The sequence below is a fragment of the Mycteria americana genome, chromosome 2 (assembly GCF_035582795.1).
Source record: "Mycteria americana isolate JAX WOST 10 ecotype Jacksonville Zoo and Gardens chromosome 2, USCA_MyAme_1.0, whole genome shotgun sequence".
Classification (NCBI taxonomy): domain Eukaryota; kingdom Metazoa; phylum Chordata; class Aves; order Ciconiiformes; family Ciconiidae; genus Mycteria; species Mycteria americana.
In genome coordinates, this window is record NC_134366.1 from 761,307 (window position 1) to 774,613 (window position 13,307).

The 13,307-nt window shown below is 70.2% G+C and overlaps 1 protein-coding gene across 2 annotated transcripts; it reads right to left on the bottom strand.

Moving 5' to 3' along the window:
* On the bottom strand, positions 1-6,544 carry LOC142405163 (uncharacterized). Of its 2 annotated transcripts, none has more exons than XM_075492124.1 (4): positions 6,341-6,544; positions 3,844-4,242; positions 2,284-2,487; positions 1-1,699 (listed from the first exon to the last, which is right to left on the bottom strand). In XM_075492124.1, the coding sequence occupies exons 2-4, from the start codon at positions 4,229-4,231 to the stop codon at positions 672-674; spliced, it is 1,620 nt and encodes a 539-aa protein (XP_075348239.1). In that variant the 5' UTR covers positions 4,232-4,242; positions 6,341-6,544; the 3' UTR covers positions 1-671. The 2 variants fall into 2 exon arrangements, with proteins under 2 accessions (XP_075348239.1, XP_075348237.1); XM_075492122.1 differs by having other exon boundaries at positions 3,844-4,478.
* Between the last annotated feature and the right edge of the window lie 6,763 nt (positions 6,545-13,307).

Here is a 13,307-nt window from a genome sequence, read left to right on the forward strand (position 1 = left end):
TTTTTTGGGGATTTTTTTTTAACAGAAGTTTATGGTTATATGCAAATTAGGTCATTAAATGATTTGCATAAAATGTTCGCACATCAGCGACTAAGTGTTCCTAACTCCCCACCCCCCGAAGGTAGTAATCCTACTCGACTAGCGCTGTCACACGGCCCCGCTGACACCCGCGCACGCACACACCTCTCCGCTGCGCGCCCCGCTCGCTCACGCGCGCCCGGCCAGCCACGCTCGCGGGCCCTGCCCCGGGCTGCCCGCGCAGGCAGAGGCAGGGCCGCGGGCACGGGCAGGCCTCCCGCACGCTTGCACACCTCACACGCGCTTGTGTATCGCCGCCTCCCTCCCCGGGCGTTCGCGTGCGCCCAGCACGCTCCCAGGGCACGACAGGCGTGCGCGGCACCGGCCGGCCGTGCCCCCTTGTACCTTCCCCACGCTCGCAGGGCCCCGGGCATGCCGGCGGGGCAGGCGCCAACCTCGCCGGCAGCCGCACGCTCGCGCACGCCTCCCGTGACCCAGGCAGCTCCCACGCACACCCACGCACACCGTTCCCCCACGCGCGCGCCCCTCTGTCCGTGGCCGGGCACCCACCGCGCGGCCGGAGCCCCGCGCGCGGGCGCCGGGAGGGCTGCAGGCACAGCATGTCCTTCGTGGGACAGCGTCCCTGCCCGTCCCTAGCTGTTGGTGAGGAAGAGCCGTCTGTGTCTGGAGGCAGAGCCGCGCGGCCGGCCCCGACGCCGGCCCCGGCCCCGGTTCCCGAAGGGGCTTCGGCTGGGCACGGCGGTCTCTCCCCAGCTGGCGGTCCCGGCCTGCGGCTCGGGGAAGCTGGGCTCGGCTTTGGGCTGCTCGAGGAGCGGGCTGGGGTCCGGCCGGGGCTCGGCCGGCGGCGCCTGGCTCTGCCGGGCGCTGGCCCTTTCCTGGCGCAGGTAGCGCAGCTCGTCGCGGATGTCCGTCAGGACGCCCAGCAGGCGAAACTGGAGCTCGCGGTCACGGGCCCTCTCCTCGCGCTGGGTGGCCCGCTCCTCCTGCCACATGGCCAGCTCCTGGTGGTACAGCTGGTCCCACTGCTCCTCCAGGTCCAGCAGGTGATGGATGTTAGTCCTCCAGCTCTCCCGGCGGTCCTCCCGCAGGCGGGAGCAGCCCAGGCCGCGGGGCGGGCCGGGGGCGGCGGGGGCATCCCCCGGGGGGGAGGCGGAAGAGGGCAGCGACTCCTCGGTCAGGGCGCCGTGCAGCGGGGAGCGGGCCGGGGGCTCCTCCTCGGCCGTTGGCTTCTCCCAGGTGGGCCCCATCAGTACCCTGGGCAAAGCGCCCATCTCCGGGCCCGGGCCCCCCGCCTGCTCCTCGGGGTGCGAGGAGTCGAGCCCGCGGCCCAGGGGGGGCAGGTCGGACACCCCCTCGTGGCCCCAGTCCGAGTGAGCGTCCACGGGGTTGAGAGGGTCCTCGGGCAGGGAGGTGACGGAGCCCTGGGAGCTGCACCTGCGGATCAGCATGGCCTGGCGGGACAGTTTCATGTCTTCCTCCGCAGACATGGGGGCCTCGGGCCCGGGCTGCATCCCCACGGCCCCGCCGTGGCCCCTCTCCACCTCCCGGCCTTCCCGTTCCTCCTCCTCCGACATGGAGGCGTAGGAGACGAGGGACTCGTTTCGCAGGGACGGGGAAATGGCTGACATGTCCGGAGTCCGCAGCTCCGGTCCCGACTCAGCTGGAAGAGAAGAGAAGCCCTCCGGTGAGCCCCAGCCACTGCCCCGGCCCCCTGCCCCTCCATGACACACGGACATCCCCCTCACGGACATCCCGGAGGGACACAGCAGGCCAATGTGCCCCATCTGTGCAGCCCTCGCCCCTACCTGCCTCGCACGCCCTTCATCCCCCCGCAGCGAGCTCCCCAGGCCCCTGCGTGACACAGGGATGGGCACGGCCTTTGCCTTCCCTTGGATTTGCCACCTTCTCCCGCCACCGAGCAACCCTCGGCGGTTACGAAACTGTGCTCCGGGTTCCCCGTTACGCATCCGCAGCCCTTTGGGACTCGCAGACCAGGAGACAATCGCGCAGGCTGGGAAGGCGCAGGGAAGCGTCTCCGATCGGGGCGTCCCCCACCGTGCCACCCCCGGCGCCGTGCCGAGGGCTGCACCCAGCCCTGCCAGCAGCGTGACGCTGTGCCGGGACTGGGCTCTTGGTGCAAACCACCACCACAACCTTTAACCGGCTCCCAGCGGATCTCCATCCAGACCCCGCGCCCTCACTCTGCCGCCTAAAGCCCCTCAGCAGCCTGTCCCGCAGCCTTACCCGAACTGCTCTGTCCTTCCCCTCGGCTGTACTCGCAGATGACGGAGGGGTCGGGGCTCTGCACCGCCAGCCGGGGCACGGCGGAGCCCTCCACGTCCGGCAGGGACGAGGGCTGCCCGTTGGTGTCGATGTAGATGCTGGGGTGGCTCACACCGGGCTGCAGGTGCATGAAGGACTGCTTGGTCGCACCGGGGAAGAACAGATCTGCAGGACAGAGAGAATCCGGCCTCAGCCGCTGCAACGACAGCACCGGCGGCTCACGTGCCCCTGCAGAAGGGCGGATGGGGCTCCCCAGAAGAAGGGGCTGACAGGAATCTGCAGGGGAGCCATGCTGTGTGGGGGACACGGTTGCACTGACACTCGTCCTGCAAGGCCGGCCCGTGCGATCGCTCACCCTCACTCCCCCGGGACCATCCTGAACCCGCCCAGCCCCGAGGAGGCTGGCATCACCTCAATGTCCCGCAGGACTTCTTCCTCCAGCCCAGAGCTTTTCTGCTTTGCAGCAAGATGGGCGTCTGGTTCAGAGACAGCCCGAGCCTGAACCGAGTGAAACGAGACCCATGCCGCCCACCCATCCCCACTGAAACCTGACGGGCCGAGCTGCAATCAAAGAGCAGAGGAAGGAGCAGGAACAACTAACCCCGGTGTCCTCTGGGGACACAGAGAAGCTGGACACAGCCCCTTCATGGAAATGAAAGGGCAGGGGGGGTGTTTGCCTCCTGGCCAGGAACAAAGCCCAGCCGGGGTGTACCCGTGGGCCCAGCCCAGCACTGCTGCGAGACCGATGTCGGGTCATCGCCAACATCTTCCCCCTGAGCATCCCTTGGGCGTTTGAGCTAAACAGGCGTTACCCAAGAGCGGGATCGGCAAGAGGGCTCTGCGCTCTGCGGGAGCCCGAGGCCCAGGTTTGCTCTGCAGGTGACGGAGGCACAGCCCGCCCAGAGACCCGCTGGCTCCCCCCGGCCACGCGTGGCACCCGGGGGGCAAGATGCTGTGGGAGGACAGTGTGACTTTGCTCTGAAGCAGCTGCTCCCGCTCCCTCTGACCTCAGCTAACCATGGGGGACACCGACCCTGAAAGGAACGGGGGAAATAAAATCCTATCCCGTCTTTTACCGGCTGCCTTTAGACGGTATCCAGCAAGGACAGGCACTGTACCAAATTAAAGAAAGGAAAAAAAAAAACAAAAAAGACCTGCTCCCACAAAGTCTGAGGTGTTCCTGTTGATCCCAGGTTATTTCCACAGTGGATTTTTAATTCCAGCACACGCAGTTTCCAACCGTGGTGGTTTGCTACTCGGATACGACAGGACCACGGCCCTGCCGGATGCTGTAATCCCGACACAAACCGGATACGAGAGCAAAACCCCAAAGTCTCCTTTCGCGATCCACACCGTGCCGGCTAGCACAGAACACAAACGCTCGGCAGACCTCGGAGCTTGGGGGAACCGCAGCCTGGTGACATTACCAGGCCGGACATCACTCGGAGAGCGCAGGTGGGGACGCAGCACAGGACTCTGCTCCTCCAACTCTCCTCTCCCCAGAGAACCACCACAACTGACCTGGGTCCAAGATGATTTCGGGCTCCGAGTCGTGGCTGGCCTGCAAGAAGGTGGAAGCCACCATCTTCTCCAGGGGCGTGAGGCGCGGCTTGTGGAGGGGCCCGCCGGCGCGGTTCATGGGCAGGTGCTTCTTGGAGGTGATCTTTTTCTTGACGTCCAACCGCAGGTCACGCCACTTGTGCTTGAGGTCGTCGATGGAGCGTTCGGTGTAGCCCAGGAAGTTGACGCGGCTTTGGATTTGGGTCCAGAGCTGCTTCCGCCGCACGGGGTGAGCCCGCAGGGCTTCAGACCCATACAGGGCGCTGAAATGCCGGACCACATTCCAGACCAGCGTCTCAGTCTCGTCATTGGAGAAGTTGGCCTTCCTCTTCCGGCCAGACGCTGGCATCGCCTGCGAGGCTGCGGCAGAGGTGGAAGGGGCACAATTGAACCTCGGTCCCCACTCCTCTCTGTCAGCTCCTGGGGGGAACATGGGGCTGCGGGAGCCCGAGGGAGCCGCGGAGGAGGGAGCCGAAGCAAGAGCCCCCGAGGCATCCATGGCAGGGGAGGCTTGGGCCGGGGAGGATCTAAAGAGCCGCTTCGGCACACCACGCGGCAGGGGGGCACCTCATCCCCTCGCCCCGGCTCGAGAGCACCTGGGAGGGGAGAAAAGGAAAGGGCAGCGGTGGGTGGCGGCAGTGCGGGGTGATGGCGAGGGCCCCCGGCCCTCTCCAGCCAGAGGCACCTGGGGGCCCCCAGCCAGCTACCACGGGGGCCGCAGAGAGGGTCGTGGTCACGGTGCGTGCATTGGGACCGCAACAGAGGCCGTGGTGAGGGCCACGGCACGCACCTCGGGGCCATGGTGAGCGGCTCAGGGCCACACAGAGGGTGACAAGGAGCACCTCGGGGCCAGGCTGAGGGCGATGGGGAGCGCCTCAAGGCCACAGCGAGGGCCTCGTGGCCATGTTGACAGCAAAGGCGAGTGCCTGCAGGACACAGCCTTGGCAAGCACCCCAGGGCCACAGCAGAAGCCACAGCAACAGCTTCAGGGCCATGGCCATCACCTCTGGGCCACAGTGAGCACCACAGCGAGGGACTTGGCCACAGTCAGCACCTCAGGTCCACAGCAAGGGCCTCGGTGATGGCAAGCACCTCGGTTCCACGGCAAGGGCCGCAGCCACGGTGAAAGCACCAAGGCTGCAGCACGGGGCCTCAGGGCCATGGTGAAGGCCTTGGCCACGGCGAGCACTTTAAGTTCCCAGCAAGGGCCTCAAGGCCATGGCACAGACCTCAGCCACAGTTGTGGTCATGGGGCCATGGCAAAGGCTTTGGCCATGGTGAGCATCTCAAGGCCCTAGTGAAGACCTTGGCTATGATGCAGGCCTTGGTCTTGACCACGGTGAGACCCTCAGGGCCCCACTGAGCACCTCAGGTTCCCAGTGAGGACCTTGGGCCCATGGTCGAGTCCTTGGCCATGGCGAGCGCCTCAAGGCCATGGCAAAGACATTAGCAAAAGCCTTGGCCACGGTGAGCACCTCAAGATCCCAGTGAGGGCCTTGGGCCCATGGTGAAGACTGTGGCCATGGCAAGCGCTTCAAGGCTGTGACAAGGACTATGGCAAAGGCCTTGGCCATGGTGCACACCTCAAGCTGCCACTGAGTGCCTTGGGACCACGGCGAAGACCGTGTCCATGGCGAGTGCTTCAAGCCGATGGCGAAGGCCTTGGTCATGGTAAACACCTCAAGCTCCCAGTGAGGGCCTCAGGGTCATGGTGAAAACCACGGCCACGGTGAGTCCTTCAAGGCCACGCCGAAAGCCTTGGCCACGGTGAACACCTCAAGCTCTCACAATGGCCTCCAGGCCATAGCAAAGACCAAGGCCGTGGCGAGCACTTCAAGGCCGTGGTGAAGACCTTGGCGAAGGCCTTGGCCACGGTGAACGCCTCAAGCTCCCATTGAGCGCTTCAAGACCCTGGCAACGACCGTGGCCACAGCACAGGTCCTGGGCCCGTGGCAAAGCCCCCAGCCACGGGGAGCACTTGAAGGCCATGCCGTGAGCCCCGGCAAGGCTCTCGGCCATGGCGCAGCCCAAGTGCCACGGCGCAGGCCTTGGCCCCGCCGATCCCCTCAGCCCCCCAGCACCATGGCAAAGCCCTCAACCGCCCTCAGCATCTCCAGGGCCCGCCGAGACCCCTCCGGCGGCCACCTCAGGGCCTTGGCCGAGCGCCTCAGACCCTCACCCACCCTCCCCCCGGTGCAACGGCCTCTCCCCCCTCAGCGGCGGGGGTGGCCCCGGGCGGGGGGGGGAGGCAACCGGTTACCGGCTGCACCCCCAGGGCAGGGCCGGGGCCTTCAGCGGGCGGCTTTTGTTCGCGCTTCCGCCGGGCACCGGGGACAAAGGGGCTGGGGCCGGTGCCTGCCCCCGGGGGGGGGGGGGGGCCGGGGGCAGGCACCGGCCCCGGCCGCAGGCCTTTCCCCCCACCCCTCAACACTCCCCGGGGCAGGGCGGCGGCGCCTACCTGTGCCGGGACGGGCGTGCGAAGGGGGGGGGGGGGGAAGCGGGGGACGGCGGCGGAGGGGCCGGGCTCGGAGGGGGGCTCAGCTCCGGCGGCGGCGGCGGGTAATGGCTCCCGCCTCGGCGGAACTCGCCTTCATTTCCTCCGCCTCCGAGCGGCGCGGCGCGGCGCGGCGCGGGCCCTGCGCGCGCCCGCCCTTGGGCGCCCCCTGGCGGCACCGCCGCGGAGCTGCGGCGCGAAGCGACGCGCCGGGGAGTTACGCGGGGGAGTGGAAGAAGGCGGGAACCGCGCACCCCCCCCCACGCACCCACCCGTGCACACGCACCCCGGCACCGCGGTCACCGCATGCTCCGGGGAGGCACGTGCACCCCCGTGGGCGCTTCCCTGTGCACCCCGTCCCCTGCGGCCCTGCGTGCCCCTCGCACCCCCGTGTGCTGTGCACCCCGATGCCCCCACCCGCGGTACGCACCGCCCCTTGCACCCCCGTGACTGTGCATCCCGGTGGGCACTTCCCTGCGCACCCCTGGGTGGCCATTGCACTCCCTTTCTTTGCACCCCGATGCCCCCACCCGCGGTACATACTGCCCCTTGCACCCCCGGGGGAGCCCCTTGCGCCCCCGTGACTGTGCATTCCCGTGGACACCCCCCGTGCCGCCTGTGCCTGCGCACCACCCCCCCCGAGGGTTGCTTGCACCCCCGTGATTGTCCGTCCCGGGGGGCACTTCCCTGCGCATCCCGTCCCTGCATCCCCCGCGCCCGGGGGCTGCTTGCACACCCGCGATTGTGCATCCCCGTGGGGATCCCCCGGTGCACCCCGGCCCTGCACCCCCCCCGCCCCCGCGGGTGCTGCGTGCACCCCAGTAATCGTACATTCCGGTGGGGACTTCCCTGCGCACCCCGTCTCTGCACCCCTGGGTGCACCTTCCTTTGCACACCGGTGCCCCCACACTGTCCCTGCACCGCGCGGGAGCCCCGTGCACACCCGTGATTGCGCATCCCAGTGGGCACTTCCCTGCGCACCCCTGGTGCGCCCTTGCACCCCCTTCCTTTGCACCCCGATGCCCCCACCCATGATACGCGTCCCTGCACCCCTGGGGCAGTCCCTTGCATCCCCATGATTACGTGTCCCCGTGGGCACCCCCGCGTGCATCCCATCCCTGCACCCCTCCCCCCCGGGGGGCGTTTGCACCCCCGTGATTGTGCGTCCCGGTGGCTAGCTCCCTGTGCACCCCTCGGTGCCCCTTGCACCCCCTTCATTTGCACCCCGATGCCCACACCCACGGCACCCACTGCCCCTGCACCCCTGGCAGAGGCCCATGCACCCCCGTGACTGTGCATTCCCGTGGGTACCCCCCCGTGCAGCCTGTGCCCGCACCCCCCCTGGGTGCCACTTGCACCCCCGTGATTGTATGTTCCGGTGGGCACTTTCCTGTGCACCCCGGGTGCCCCTCGCACCCCCTTCCTCTGCACCCCGACGCTCCCCCCCGCCGTTTTCACTGTCCCTGCACCCCCGGGGGAGCCTCGTGTACCCCCGAGATTGTGCATCCCCCGTGGGCACTTCCCTGTGCACCCCCTCCCTGCACCCCTGTGTGCCCCTTGCACCCCCGTGTGCCGTGCACCCCGATGCCCCCACCCGCGGTACACACTGTCCCTGCACCCCCAGCACCCCCATGACTGCAACCCCAGTGGGCACTTCCCTGCGCACCCCCGGGTGCCCCTTTGCACCCCCTTCCTTTGCACCCCGATGTCCTTTGCACCCCGATGCCCCCACCCACGGTACAAACTGCCCCTGCACCCCCGGGGAGCCCTGTGCACCCCTGTGATTGCACATCCCGGCGGGCACCCCCCGTGCAGCCTGTGCCTGCACCCCCCCCCAGTGCTGCTTGCATCCCAGCGACCGTGCGTCCCGGTGGGCACATCCCTGCGCACCCCATCCCTGCACCCCTGGGTGCCCCTTGCCACCCCCGTGTGCCGTGCACCCTGATGCCCCCCCGCCCCGGTACACGGTGCCCCTGCACCCCCGTGACTGCGCATCCCGGTGGGCACTTCCCTCCGCACCCCGTCCCACGCAGTGCCAGGTACCCTCTGCGCCCCAGCGTCCCACCCGCGGTACTCGCTGTCCCTGCACCTCTGGGGGAGCCCCGTGCACCCCCGTGACTGTGCATCCCCGGTGGGTAGCCCCCCACGCAGCCTGTCCCCTGGACCCCCACCTGCCCCCTGCTCCCCCCGCGTGCCGTGCACCTCGATGCCCGGTGCACGCTGCCCTCGCACCCCCCCGGTCCCCCCCAGTCCCCAGCCAAATTGATGGGTGCACCATGAATAGCACCCCCCAGAGCACCCTGTCCTCTGTCCCCCCGTGGGTGCCCCTGGCACATCGCGTCCCCTGTCCCCACATGGGTAACTCCCGGTGCACCCTGCATCCTTGGGGGGGGGCCTTGTACCCCATGTCCCACGCACCCTGATGGGCACGTGGGTGCACCCCGCCTCTGCACCCCCGGGGTGCCCCTTGCACCCCGTGCCCACCCATGCCAACGGGCACCGCTCGGTGCAGCCTGCCCTGTGCACCCCTGGGAGCACCCTCTCCCCCGTTCACTCTGTCAGGCATCTGGGTGCCCCCTGCACCCCTGGGGGGGCCCTGGCACCCCCTGCACCCATAGACACGTCCCAGTGCACCCTGCCCACACACCCCTAAGGGTGCTCATTGCACCCTCTGTCCTGTGCACCCCGACGGTGCTCAGTGCCTCATGGACTCCCGTGGGTGCCCCTTGCACCCTCTGCCCCGTGGCACCCCAACAGGCACCCCGTGTACTCCGCCCCGTGCATCCCCACACGCAACCCCCAGGCAAAATTACCCAGCACCCCAACAGGACCCTGGGTGTACCCTGTCCCATGCAACGGGTGCCCCTTGCACCCCCTGCCCCCTTCACCCCAACAGGCACCTGGGTGCCCCTCGCACGCACCGCTCGCTGCGTCCCAAGGGACACCCTGCCCCGGGCACCCCGATGGGCCCCCCACCCTGGACACCCCAATGAGCACCTCTTGCGTGTCCTTCCCAGGCGTGTCCCAACAGGCACCTCCTGCCCAAACCCCCCCGGCCACCGCCACTCGGAGGGTCCTGGCCGGGGTCCCCTCTGTGGGGGCAGCTGCAAGGGCTGGGTGCAGAGCACCCCTGGGTGCCACGGTGCCGTGGGGACGGGCTTGTCCCTGCCGCAGGCTACGGCCCAGCCTGGCAGCCCCCAGCTGCCCCTCATTCTCCGTGCACACGCAGGGGGTCGTCCCCGTGACCCGTCCCGCCTCGGGGACCCCGGTGCGGCAGGGGGTGGCAGCGGTCACCACGCCAGGGACAGGGTGCCCGGGGGTGCCACTTAGGGCGCACGGTCCCGCATACACAGGGAGGCTGTGCAGGGGACCCCCGGGTGCACGTGGGTCGTCAGCCAGGTCCCCGCTGCCCGTGGGTGCCGCCCGCGGCCCTGGTACACGGGTGGGGACAGCACACGTCGGGGTGTTGCGGGGGCTCAGGAGCGGCTGTGGTGTCACCAGGCCGGGGGGTCCGTGTCCCCAGGCCAGGGCGAGGGAGGGGAGGTTTGGGGCAGCCCCCCTGCTCCCGGCAGCCCCGGGGGAGCGCGGGGCCCCTGCCCGGCTCACGGCAGGGCTGGATGTGACGTTAAAATATTACAACCATCACCCACGCTGCGCTTTGCTGAATTCTGCCTTTTAATGCCTGTTGCAAACCTCCGGGCACCACGTGGTGACAGCAGCCGGTGGCACCCGGTCCCCCCGAACCCCCGCGGGAAGGAGCCACTGCCCCCGGCACGGGGACACCCCAGCACCACCCCACATTCCCTCCCCCCCCCCAGCAAACACAACTACCCCACTCGGGGCAAATCCTCCCCTGGGGAAGCTCCACAACGGCTCCGCTGGCTGCAGAAGCCCCCACCCGGGAGAAGGGTTTCGGCAGCAGGCCACCGCCAGCCCCCGGCACCGTCCCCATGGGTGACATCCAGAGCGCGGCGACTCCGCAGCCCCCATGCATGGTGCTCCCCGCCGGGCACCCGCTTTGCCCCCGAGCCATGTGGACCCACAGCAAACCCCACGGCACAACTCAGCCAGCACTGCCGCAGGAGGCAGCGGCCAGGCCAGTCCGGTGACGGCCCCGATGAGTGCCGGTCCCCGTCACGGGCACGAGCGGGTCCGGGCACGCACTGGCCGCTCCGCTCACTGCCTGGGAGGGGTGTCCCCGATGAGGGCTCGCCCGGCGCCGGCCGACACCATGTGCACTGCGTCCTCCAGCTCGTAGAAAGCCTGGAAGAGGTCCGGCGAGGTGGCCCGGCACTCCAGGTACCGCCGCAGCGTGGCCAAGCTCCCCCAGACCTCCCGCTCCGAGGGGCAAGGCTGCACCGCGGCCGGCTCTCCCGCATCCTCGCCCTCTGCTGTCCCCTCGTCCCCATCCGCCGGGTCCCCGTCGCGGTCCAGCTCCTTGTCCATCAGCGCGCGGCGCTCCAGCTGCTCCTGGCTGAACGTGCCGGGCGCCAGGCTGAGGACCGGGGCCTCGGTGCCGGTGTCAGGGCTGAAGCCGGCAGCATGGAAGCAGCTGGCGATGAGCCCCGGGCGCACGTCGCCCCAGGCTTGCGCCAGCATGTGCAGGGCATCCAGGAGGGTCGGCTGCGCCGTGCCGCGCTCCACCGGCAGCCACCTCAGCAACCGGCGCCGGTAGTGGCCCTTGAGGTCGTTGGCGATGCCACGGTCCAGCGGCTGGGCCAGGGCGGTGGCCGGTGGGACGAAGACCATCCTGACATTGGAAAGCTGGAGGTAGGGGTGCGCCTCGTGCTTGGCGAGGAGGAGGAGGACGCTCTTCCCCTGCCGCCGCATCCCCTCGTTGAACTCCCGCAGCCACTCGGCGAAGACGGGGGCCGTCATGCCGGCCAGGCTACCGGCGTGGTAGCTCCAGGGCATCTGCCCCAGGTTGACGCCCTGCAGGCAGCGGGGCCGGGGGCTCTCCCCGACTGCCCACAGCGGGGCCTTTTCCGAGCCGTCGGCGTTGGCGCAGAGCAGGAGCGTCAGCCGGTCGCCGGCGCTCTCGCCCTTGCCGGGGGGGCTCACTGGGAGGAGGACCCCCGTCTCCCCGCAGGCGTAGATCTCGGAGGGCGCGTAGCTGCGGAGGAGGCCGGGCAGCACCACGCCGGCCCAGTGCTCGGCCGTGGGCTGCTCCGCGTCCCCTTTCTCCGCCGGCGGCTTCTTGAAGGCGAGGTTGTGGCGCGCCCCGAAGCGAGCCAGCCAGCCGCTGCTGGGCTCCGGGTCAGGCCGGCCCAGTGCCTCAGCGAGGTGTTTGGCCTTGAGCTGGAGCAGCGGGCCGCTGACGGGCAGGTCGGCAGCGCGGGCACCCTCCACCCAGCGCAGGAGGGCGGCCTCGAGGGCCGCGTCCTTCCCCTCCCGCTTGCGTTTGCGCTCGGGGTCACCGTTACGGTGCCACTCGCTCAGGATCCGCTCCTTGTTCTTGATGATGCGGCAGATCTGGGGCTGCGACACCCCGAAGCGCTTGGCCAGCTCGCTCTGCGACACCTTGGGGCCCTCCAGCATCTCCAGCACCCGCACCTTCTCCGTCAGCGACAGCTCCTTCCGCTCCTTCCGCGGTGCTGCCGTCCCCTCTGCCGTCCCTGGGGAGCGGCCGGCGGAGGGGGCCGGGCGGCAGGGGCTGCCCGCGGCGGGGGACCCGGCCCCCAGCCCCGCCGGCTCGGCGAAGCCTCTCCCGCACCGGCCGCAGGCGTAGGCGCGCTCCCCGCCATGCGCCAGCCGGTGCCGCACCAGGTCCGGCTTCTGCCCGAAGCCTCGGCCGCACTCGGCGCACTCGAGCGGCGGCTCCCCCGGCCAGCAGCGGCGGCTCTCGAAGGCAGGCGGTGGGGGGATGAACCCCCCGTTACCGGCACCAGGATTCGGCTCTGGCTCGGGAACGCCACAGTAGCTGCAGCCCCGCTCCCGCGGCGGGACGGGGAAGTCGCCGGGGCCAGCGCGGTGGGTCGGAGGGGACGCGGGAGGCGGGGACGCGCCCTCCTCGCTCTTCACCTCCTTCCCCAGCCAGTCCCCTGCGGAGACAGGGGCGCGTTGGGGAGCGACCCCCTCACCGGGAATCCCGCGGGGCCGAGCCCTCCGGTTCGGCGGGGTTCGGCCCGTCGCCCCGGCCCCGGTCCCACCCGGCCCCCCGTGTCCCGCTCACCCTGGGAGGGGCCGGCGGGTGCCGCGCGCGGCCGGGGGCTCCGGTGCTCCCCGTAGCGCCCCGCCGCCGCCTCCTCCCCTCGCTCCACCTCGGCCAGGATGTCGGGTTTGGTGACGGCGTAACCTGTCGCGGAGACAAGAGGAGGGACGGCCGGCGATGCCGCCGGTGATGCCGCCGCACAGCACCGCGACGGCTGCTCACAGCGGGCAGCCCCCCGCCACAGCTCCCCCGTGGTGACGGGGACGGGCGGGTGGCGTGGTCCCGTGGTGACCCCAGAACCGACCCGCGGCCGCCCGCTCCCGCCACCCGCCAGGCCGGTGCCGACACCGACACCGACACCGACGTGCCGCCGGCCTCGTTCACGGCCAGGCCGTGACGGGCAGCGCCAGGGCCGGTGCCGGCCAGGACCCGCGCGCCTCACCCAGGGCCACGGGGTGCTCACGGTCCTCCTTCATGGCACCGGCACCGGCACCGTCCCGGCTCCTCGGGAGACGCGGCGGCCGCTCCCGGTGCTGCTGCCGGCGAGGCCTCACCTGCGGGAGGGACGGTGGCGGTTGAACGATGCGCCGCACCGGGATGATGGCGCGCGGCCGGCCGGCACCGACCCCGCGGCGCGGGCAGGGGGACGGGGCATCGGCGGTGCCCGCGGGGCCGCCTGCGGAGAGCGGCCGATGCCGGGGCCGCCGGGCCCCGGTGGGCCGCGGTGATGCGCCGGTGCCGGTGCCGGTGCCGTACCTGGGCCGGGCCCCGTCCCCTCCC